We start from the raw sequence: 9,042 nt of genomic DNA on the forward strand, positions 1-9,042 counted from the left end.
TAAATAATCTTTGTTTGGGTGATACACTTGTAATCCAAGTTTTCATCTGTTGATTTTTATGTGTACTTATTGACTGTGATATGAATATCTAATCGAGAAAGGAAAGTTTGTTAATATTCCACATTGAATATGGTTATATTGATGATACGGAATGTTAATAGATCGTAAGTAGTTTTGTGTATTTACATATGTATACACAAGGGGGGGGGCGGGCAGTGAAGATGGAATGTAGATCCTCAGACATACAATTTTTTTTGTAAGTCAGAAACCAACTTTCTTTACAGAATAATACTGAACATATTACTTTGACAATGGTGAAACCAACGCGTAATTTGTTAGTAGTAAAAATATATAAAACTTACCAAGTGGCGTTTTTATCAACAAATGGTCTGGCAGTATTTGCTTTACCGCAACACACACTGCAGCCAGATATCCCGCGAGACCGTGCACATGTATATCGAAGAGATACGACGAGTCCTGGGTCCACGAAAATATAATCAAATAATAAAACGTTGTCAAGAACGCCACTCCAATATTCGTCAGCATGAAGAACTTCATCATCTCTATTTGACCCCATAGTGGTTCTATCAATTTGCCACATAGACCAACTGTTATAACGTCTATAATCACCTCCCACAAGTGTATTTCGAGAAACCAAAACGTGAAAGTAGACCACAATTGGAAAGATGGTGGTAATAAGTAGCCTGGAGTAACACTTAGTACATTGACAACATCTTCAGAAAACGATAATACATAACCAATGACTACAACAACACAAATAAATTTCACTGATGGCGATGTGTTTCCTAATAACGCTGAAAATTGTTGTCGTAAATACGGTATATTACGACTAAACACTCGAAGCGCAGCCATTTTTACTACAAAACACAAATGTCAGTGATGTCATGCAGTGTCAAAACAAACAGATTATGCTCAATATACAGCCTATAAATTTGTTTGAAATGTTAGTTATTCGCTACACCCATCTAGGAGTGATAGATAGAATATTATGTCATAGAATATTACTTGCCTTTGCCTGCGACTTAGCACGCGTTAAATTCAGAGTAGCATGTTGTACGTATTTGTGTTATGTATTTGTGTATGTGTATATGTAAATATTATATTATGTATAATTATGTTGTACGTTGTTTTTCTATTTTGTTTCTCGACCCGCCTGTACTCTATTAATGCTTGTTACCTTTTGCCCGGGTTGCCTGGAAGAGATCACTTCTGAGTGATAAGGCCGCCTAACAAATTGTACTCTTTCTTTTGTATTTGTTACTAATATATATATTTTTAAGTTTACTGTACAATTATTTGTTAAAGAGTAATAAATAAATAAATAAATAAGCATACAATATACACAGGGACAGTCGAGAGAAGTGACTTTACCATAAGCTATGTAGCGATAATTGTTTGTAAAAATTAAATAGTTAAATACGAATTTTATTTACTTATTATGTAACGTAACCTGTATGTTATCGTTTATCAATAGAAAATTATATGAATTCTATGCTGATTATCTAATATAAAAAATAAAACACATTTCTTTCATTTTATCTTTGTATAATATTCTGTCAGTTTTCGTGCATATTTCAATCATTTTTGATTTTTCATGCATCTGTGATTGGTACTAAGGCATCAGCTGTGGGTTGTTGTTTTTTTTAATAATTTATTTTTATTGTTGAAAATATAATGTTCGACTTTTAATAGTTTTGTAAATAAACGGACAGTTTTCTTGTTTATTACAAATAAAAGTGGGTTGGATATTTACGACAGAGGAATAGTGTAATAGGTGTAAATGTTATTCAATCGATTTCTACGAACTGCATTTTTGGTATGTATAAGTTAATTTAATACCGAGAGCAACTGATAAAAAGCTTTATTCTTACTAACAACAAACATTAATCACTGTTCTGAGATATTAATATCTTTACTTTTTACGTTATAGTTAAGAGTAGCGAATACTTGGAGTTTTAGCGAAATGTCTTGTGCTGGAAATCAATGCAATGTTAAACGCGATATAGCTTATCTTAGCCAGGAAAATGCAGCAGCTTTAGACCAGGACCTGTTTAATGAATACAAATTTAGTGTGGATCAGTTAATGGAATTGGCGGGATTAAGTGTGGCTACTGCAGTAGCTAAAGTCTTCCCAACAACATCGTAAGTAAACACCGCCGAAAAATAATGCAATAAGTACATATTTGATAACAAAAGATATCTCTGTTTTAAATACATGTCATCAAAAGCAAAACCAATAACAGAACTTTTTTAATTGCATTTCTTGTGTCTGCATAATATTTGTATATTTATTGTTTCAGTCACAATTCAGCATTAATAATTTGTGGTCCTGGCAACAATGGTGGAGATGGTTTAGTAGCTGCTCGGCATATGACTTTATTTGGATATTCAGTTTCAGTGTACTACCCTAAACGCACACCTAAACCTCTCTATGAGAACCTTTTATGGCAATGTGAAAAATTTGGAGTGAATATTGTTGATTCATTACCACCGCCAAATGAACTAAAGAACCAATATAAAGTTCTTGTTGATGCACTATTTGGGTTTAGTTTCAAACCACCTGTGCGGGAAGCATTGAAGCCAGCCTTGGATGCATTAATTGATTCAGGGTTGCCAGTTTGCAGGTAAGGATAAATTTTATATTACTAGACATGTTTATATAAATTATAATTATTTCAATTGTTTCAATTTAGTCGCAAGTGTAAATATATTTACAAATATTATCTAATTCTATTTTCATGCCGACAATCATTTTGTATATGAAAAATATTAATTTTATTCCAGTGTAGATATTCCTAGTGGTTGGGATGTAGAAAACGGTCCAGACTCAAATCATGCTTTAAAACCTGATCTGCTAATTTCTCTATCAGCTCCAAAACTATGTGCAAAAAAAGAATTTATTCAAGATGCCAAACATTTTCTTGGTGGTAGATTTCTTCCACCTGGTATCTTGCAGAAATACAATTTGACACTACCACCATACCCTAGTCAGGATCAGGTTGTAGAATTATAAAAAAATTGTTATTACTCTACATTGCTGGTATATTGTGTAACAATGGGATGAAGTGCAATATTATGTCTTTGGTGATTTTAGTGATAAGGTTGAATAAAGTTTCATATTTTTTACTTGCATTTTTTTTACTTTAAATCCTTCAACCCATAATCATATAAAAATTAAGTGTCACTGTGTGATGCTCAGGTAATATTATGTTTTTAGAATTTTCTAAACAGATTTAAAAATCATCCAAGATAGGCCATATTATTGAACTGTTTTTTATAGAGAGCCTTTTAAATAATAAATTATTGTAGAAATACAAAGGTATTAACCTACATATACCTACGAGATATAGAATATACAAAGCCTAATTGATAGCCCAAACCAGAAAATAAATTAATTTAGCAACTGTTAGGTCAACTTTCCGATTGTGAAGTTGACGTTGACAACTGTTTCCATGTTTCGCGGTATTTTTTCCCGCTGTCGCCGGCTTGCTGTCACATTTTGAAGAGGTCAGCGACTTAATTGCCTCAATTTCAAAAATCTTGTCGGTGTTTTGTGCTCCCAGCGTCCATTTCCATTACTTTGTTTCATTTTATACTAAAAATGTAAGTGAGTTTAATACGTTATATTAATCATATCGTTCAAACTACCTCAAAATTTCCCATGCACAAACTTTTGTTAGTTTGTAACCGATTTGTATGTTGAATATTGTTACCGTTAAACTTCCTATCTAATTTTAATTTATGTGCTTTCTGTGTTATTTCTGTAAAGAATAAATCGTAGACTTATTGATATTACATGATCGTTCGCATTATTTAAATAAAATCATTAATTGGAACAGAATAAAACAACATGTTTGAAGCACGTTTACTCCGAAGCTCCATTTTGAAGAAAGTCCTGGAAGCCATCAAGGATCTCCTTACTCAAGCCACATTTGACTGTGACGATAATGGAATTCAATTACAGGTAAAATTGATAAAAATTTAATAATCTTAATAGCTATAGTAGGATTCTAAAATTTGAGATTGTCATGACTTTCCAACGTCCATTATAATGAAATACTAAGTACACTGGAGCATTTTATAGATCAACCATTTCCTTTATGCTATATTGAATTACACATACATTTTTATATGGGTTCAAAAAAAAATACTGGCTAGGGCATTGAGGAATATGTATAATTGGATAATTTTGAATGATTAATTATACTTTATTTACAACATTAGTGGTGTATGATGCACATTTTATGTTACAAACATTAATTTACAGGCCATGGACAACTCCCATGTTTCTTTAGTGTCTCTCTCACTCAGGGCAGATGGCTTCGACAAGTACAGGTGTGACAGGAATATATCCATGGGAATGAACTTGGGAAGGTAAGCCAATTAATAGATTGTTGTCTTCATCATTTTGTTTATGTGAAATATTTCACATAATTAAGCCTTTAACATGGACCATCAGCCAATTTTGTTTGTCCTTCCTAACCAGGCCTCTTATAAGAGTTGTCTTTTAACATAGTCAAAGACATAACAATATTATTAATGAGAAAGTTTGTAAGAATGTATGGATATTTGCTAGGGGGATATTACACTATTTATCTTGGATCATGTAAGTGGTCATATGTTTGATCCATTGTAATTGACAATTTCATTTAATGAAAAAATTAATCATATATCTGTATAGTGTGTGATATCCCCCTTGCACTTTTACAAGAAAAGCATTGAACAGATTTTGATGATACTTGGCAGTAATGTAGTTTACGCATCATAATAACACATGAGCTATGGAAATACCTTGGTTTCACTTATATAGCTTTTGTTTTATTTCAATTGATTACAGTTAAGGCTTTTAACTATGAATCTTATTGAATATATTTTTTGTAATTTGTATTTCAAATTATTCAATGTTAATATGTTCATGAATATAAAACTCATATTAAACAACTAAACATTTATTTTTAAATATCATTTCAGTATGTCAAAAATCCTGAAATGTGCGGGTGACAAGGATACAGTGACAATGAAGGCGCAGGACAACGCTGACACTGTAACATTTGTGTTTGAGAGCCCCAACCAGGAGAAGGTCTCAGATTATGAAATGAAACTCATGAATTTAGATTTAGAGCATTTGGGTAGGTCATATGAAATAAGTTTGTTTTTTTTTTTTGCCATTCCTGATATATTGCTTATTGATTTAAAGGTCTCAGATTATGAAATGAAACTCATGAATTTAGATTTAGAGCATTTGAGTAGGTCATATGAAATAAGTTTGTTTTTTTTTCCATTCCTGATATATTGCTTATTGATTTAAATGTTACACCTATTACAAGTTTGTAGATCTATTAGAAGGTACCTATAATAACGATTTATTGAGCCAAATGTCCAAATATTATGATAATACAGCAATCAGTCCATTTATGTACATTATGTGTATTGAAAGGTATATGATTTCCACTGAGTCCAATATAATGGTAGACCACACATGTAAAACTGACTTTGGAAAGTTAGGTGATGTTGATTATTAATAGTAACATAATAAAGGCGATGTTTTCACTATAGAGCTTCCACTAAATGTATTTTTTATTTCAATGTCATCCACCTTGACTAGGGAATGTAAAGCCCCATTTAACACTTGTTAAAACAATATCTTTGTCATAATATGGGCAAAATAAGTGATCTAATCAACATATTTAACAGGAATCCCAGAAACTGAATACAGTTGCACAATCCGCATGCCCAGTGCAGAGTTTGCTCGTATCTGCAGAGATCTGTCACAATTTGGAGAATCCATGGTCATATCTTGCACAAAGGAGGGTAAGTTATTAATTTTTTCTATTGTCGTTTATATAAAAATCTTGTTAAAGCTTGGGAAAAAAATTAAATATCACTTAGAATTAGTGAAATAATTTATTTTGTAGTGATTCCACACTGATATTAACTTTTACAATAAAAATTATGAACTATTGTTCAATTTAATTTGCTTATAAAAAATTTAATGGCAAGACCTATCCTAATATAATTATTAAAGAAAACTCACATTTTCCAGGAGTGAAATTCTCAGCAAGTGGGGACATTGGTTCAGCTAATGTGAAGCTTGCACAAACTGCCTCCATTGACAAGGAAGACGAGGCAGTTATCATTGAGATGGATGAGCCTGTTACACTCACTTTCGCCTGCCAGTATCTCAACTATTTCACTAAAGCTACTTCCTTGAGTCCACAGGTAATTGAAAATAATTATTGGAAATAATACTTGTGATTCCTATTATTATTAATGCCAAGATCATGTGTGTACGGAATACGAGGGGGACGAATCTTAACCAGTTTAGTCAAATAAAATTGATAATACCCAGGTAAAGGTCGAACTTAGTACTTTTCTGTATTCATTGAATTTTTATGCATTAACGATGTACATAGAAATTAAATAAAATTGTATTATATTACAGTGAAATATATCCAAATTTGATGAATAATTTCAAAATAATTCAAAGTTTAATTTTGTTTCAGGTGCAATTATCGATGTCCGCCGACGTGCCCCTTGTGGTGGAGTATCGCATTCCAGACATTGGTCACATTCGCTATTACTTGGCGCCTAAAATCGAAGAAGACGATAACTAAAATAACTAGTATTCCGTACCGTTGTGCCTATCATGTTACTTTTGTATAACAATTAAATTGTGGTTAAGATAATAAAACTATTTTTTAATTTCAGAATTTTATTTTCCACATACTATTTTATAAAATAGTACAAACATTAATACAGACTCCATGTTACACATGAGTATTTAAAATAAATTAAAATCGCAACTACAGTACTGTATCACACAAAAGGAATGTTAAAATGAAATAAATTAATTTATAAATGCAAGAGGTATACAACATAAATTATTCTTCTATTCTAAAGCCTATTTATTCAAAATTACAATTAAATTTAGTCAATCACAAGCAAGTACAACGGTGTTTTAAAACTTACAATACTATTTCCATTTATAGGTACATACTGACTAAATATTACAAGAATTGAAGTGTGTTAAACCCAACATACTATAGTATAATACGGTTTGAAGTAGATTACTATTCTAAGAACAATATTTAGTATGTGTTATGAACCCATAGACAATCTCAAATTAACTTTGAATATCAGCTACATGTTGTGGTAATGAGAAATACATATTAATTATCTATGAATATTCCTTAAGACTTGCTTGTATGTACGACTACATGTTTTACTTAAAATTACATCGTTAATTAAAAGAATGAGATCTAGTAAAGACTAGTTATAAAAAATAAATACACTCTTATAAAAATAATAAAACTAAAGGAGGAAGGGCAGGACTTGTAGTGTCGCAACACATTGCTACCCTAAAAGAGACGCTTTAAATACAATTATTATATTAATTCCAACCACATGTAAATCACGAAAAATGATATGCAATGTATGAAATCAAAACTGAAGGATTTTCACTTTCTGAGAACCATGCATAAATTATCAGAATAAGATGTTTTTAAGACCATCGCATCGTAGACGGATACCAAGAATATCTCAAAATAACGTTTATTAATGGTAAACATAGAGGAATACAAAAGAACGTGAGGGGTTCAAAATTGAAAGTAATTTTACTAAGGGCAAATTCGAATATGGAACGTTTAAAGCGTCGCGGGCAGCGCGTTGCGGACACTACTTCCACTTCTTAGCAGAGAAGAGGACCGCGCGTTGCTTGAGGAACAGCGAGTAGCTCTGTTTGCGCAGCGCACTCGCGTCGGCCTTCTTCTTGTCGTTGGCGCGCCGGTTCGCCTCGGCCATCGCTAGCGTGTACGCGGTGCGTGGCCGGCCGCGCCCTCTACCTGTACGCGATATATTAAGATTTAAATACGAAATTATACTTGCACCTTCATCCCAGATCCTATCACATAATAACTACTAACAAGTGTTAATAGTCAGTAGTTGTGTTACTTGGCTCCTTTTACTATCCCAATTCCTCCAGTATTATCTCAGGGCTTCAACTAAAAAGCGCACATACGCCAGTATAGCGATATTATATCCCCCCCCCCCCCCCCCCCCCCCCCCTTCTTTAAACAACAACTGAATATAGCACGTGAGAGCGAGCAGAGCCGTCGTACCTGCCCCCCCTCCTCTGGCTCAGGCCTCCCGCTTGAGGTCGGACGGGCCGGGCTCGTCGGGCAGCCGCGCGGGGCTCACCACGTGGTTGTGCAGCGTGCGCAGGTGCCGCAGCAGGTTCGACTTCACGTTGAACCCCTTGTTGCACAGCCCGCACACGAACGGCCGCTCGCCTGCCGATATAACGACAATAATAACAAACGAGAATATATCCCCGTATGCCCGTTGAAACGCGTTATGTCAAGCATACTCTAATATAATAAATACGAGAAAAAATATTATACCAAAAATATAATAATGTTTTTACACGAATAGCTTGCATTGTTTGACCAATTGTGCCAATAATTTTTTGTCTACTTTACTACTTACTATGTTAAAAAAATTTAATAAATAATTTGCATTATTATCTATCCCGATATTAGGAAAACTAAAACGATAGAACTGATTTTCGTCACCTATCAAAATGTTAAATTAAATTTTTTTGTACGTGTCAGTCGAGACATTCTCAACAGTCATACGCACCTGTGTGTGTGCGCATGTGAATGAGCATGGATGCATGCGATGGGAAGTTCTTCTTGCAGTGTCCACACGTCTTGTTTTGCTCGCCGTCTGTGAAACGATTGTGACGTTTTGGTGCTGCACTGTTGTTTGATATGGCCAATTCTGGACAACCGAACACCGAACCAACGCTTAGATACAGACTAGCTAATGCTTCTTATTGTTGGGGCCAGCCTTGCAATCAACGTTGCCAATGTTACGTACCACAAAAAAAAAAAAAGAAATGGACGATTTTTTTTTAGTTCATATCAAAACCACGCAAACCAACAAAGAGCATAGATATTTAACATGTTACACAAAAAAGCCAAACTAAAAAAAAAAAACGAATAAGAAAGGAATTTGGGTAAA

At 33.4% G+C, this 9,042-nt stretch overlaps 4 protein-coding genes across 6 annotated transcripts in view; 2 read left to right on the plus strand and 2 right to left on the minus strand.

Moving 5' to 3' along the window:
- LOC119831059 (transmembrane protein 115) overlaps window positions 1-896 on the minus strand; it is a 3,956-nt gene extending 3,060 nt beyond the window's left edge. The window contains exon 1 of the mRNA XM_038354294.1: window positions 363-896. Within this exon, the coding sequence (XP_038210222.1) occupies window positions 363-873 (511 nt within the window). The 5' untranslated portion in view covers window positions 874-896. The remainder of the gene's footprint in view (window positions 1-362) is intronic.
- A 718-nt stretch (window positions 897-1,614) lies between these two features.
- LOC119831483 (NAD(P)H-hydrate epimerase) lies at window positions 1,615-3,147 on the plus strand. Its single transcript, XM_038354861.1, has 4 exons — window positions 1,615-1,837; window positions 1,952-2,163; window positions 2,322-2,645; window positions 2,806-3,147. Exons 1-4 carry the CDS (start codon window positions 1,802-1,804, stop codon window positions 3,032-3,034), a joined length of 801 nt encoding a protein of 266 aa, XP_038210789.1. The 5' UTR covers window positions 1,615-1,801; the 3' UTR covers window positions 3,035-3,147.
- Window positions 3,148-3,481: 334 nt separating this feature from the next.
- On the plus strand, window positions 3,482-6,724 carry LOC119831191 (proliferating cell nuclear antigen). Of its 2 annotated transcripts, XM_038354479.1 has the most exons (8): window positions 3,482-3,624; window positions 3,861-3,985; window positions 4,289-4,395; window positions 4,993-5,101; window positions 5,219-5,267; window positions 5,716-5,832; window positions 6,065-6,240; window positions 6,525-6,724. In XM_038354479.1, exons 2-8 carry the CDS (start codon window positions 3,872-3,874, stop codon window positions 6,633-6,635), a joined length of 783 nt encoding a protein of 260 aa, XP_038210407.1. In that variant the 5' UTR covers window positions 3,482-3,624; window positions 3,861-3,871; the 3' UTR covers window positions 6,636-6,724. The 2 variants fall into 2 exon arrangements, with proteins under 2 accessions (XP_038210407.1, XP_038210406.1); XM_038354478.1 differs by lacking the exon at window positions 5,219-5,267 and having other exon boundaries at window positions 3,483-3,624; window positions 4,993-5,150.
- Window positions 6,725-6,759: 35 nt separating this feature from the next.
- LOC119831190 (zinc finger protein 691-like) overlaps window positions 6,760-9,042 on the minus strand; it is a 10,798-nt gene continuing 8,515 nt past the window's right edge. The window contains exons 8-10 of one of the 2 annotated variants that reach the window (XM_038354476.1): window positions 8,659-8,799; window positions 8,139-8,309; window positions 6,760-7,862 (exon numbers count right to left, since the gene is read on the minus strand). In XM_038354476.1, coding sequence (XP_038210404.1) covers window positions 8,158-8,309; window positions 8,659-8,799 — 293 coding nt within the window. In that variant the 3' untranslated portion in view covers window positions 6,760-7,862; window positions 8,139-8,157. The remainder of the gene's footprint in view (window positions 7,863-8,138; window positions 8,310-8,658; window positions 8,800-9,042) is intronic. The other variant, XM_038354477.1, reaches the window with a different exon arrangement.

This window comes from Zerene cesonia, chromosome 13 (assembly GCF_012273895.1).
Source record: "Zerene cesonia ecotype Mississippi chromosome 13, Zerene_cesonia_1.1, whole genome shotgun sequence".
Taxonomy (NCBI): Eukaryota; Metazoa; Arthropoda; class Insecta; order Lepidoptera; family Pieridae; genus Zerene; species Zerene cesonia.

What these genes read in the sequence shown, in the direction of transcription:
- LOC119831191 (XM_038354479.1), top strand. Translation starts at nt 3,872, where the DNA reads ATGTTTGAAGCACGTTTACTCCGAAGCTCCATTTTGAAGAAAGTCCTG. An exon ending in ATAATGGAATTCAATTACAG is followed by an intron (nt 3,986 to 4,288) that starts GTAAAATTGATA and finishes ATTAATTTACAG; the next exon opens with GCCATGGACAACTCCCATGT. An exon ending in CATATCTTGCACAAAGGAGG is followed by an intron (nt 5,833 to 6,064) that starts GTAAGTTATTAA and finishes CACATTTTCCAG; the next exon opens with GAGTGAAATTCTCAGCAAGT.
- LOC119831483 (XM_038354861.1), top strand. Translation starts at nt 1,802, where the DNA reads ATGTTATTCAATCGATTTCTACGAACTGCATTTTTG. An exon ending in TTCTACGAACTGCATTTTTG is followed by an intron (nt 1,838 to 1,951) that starts GTATGTATAAGT and finishes TTTACGTTATAG; the next exon opens with TTAAGAGTAGCGAATACTTG. An exon ending in AAAGTCTTCCCAACAACATC is followed by an intron (nt 2,164 to 2,321) that starts GTAAGTAAACAC and finishes TTATTGTTTCAG; the next exon opens with TCACAATTCAGCATTAATAA.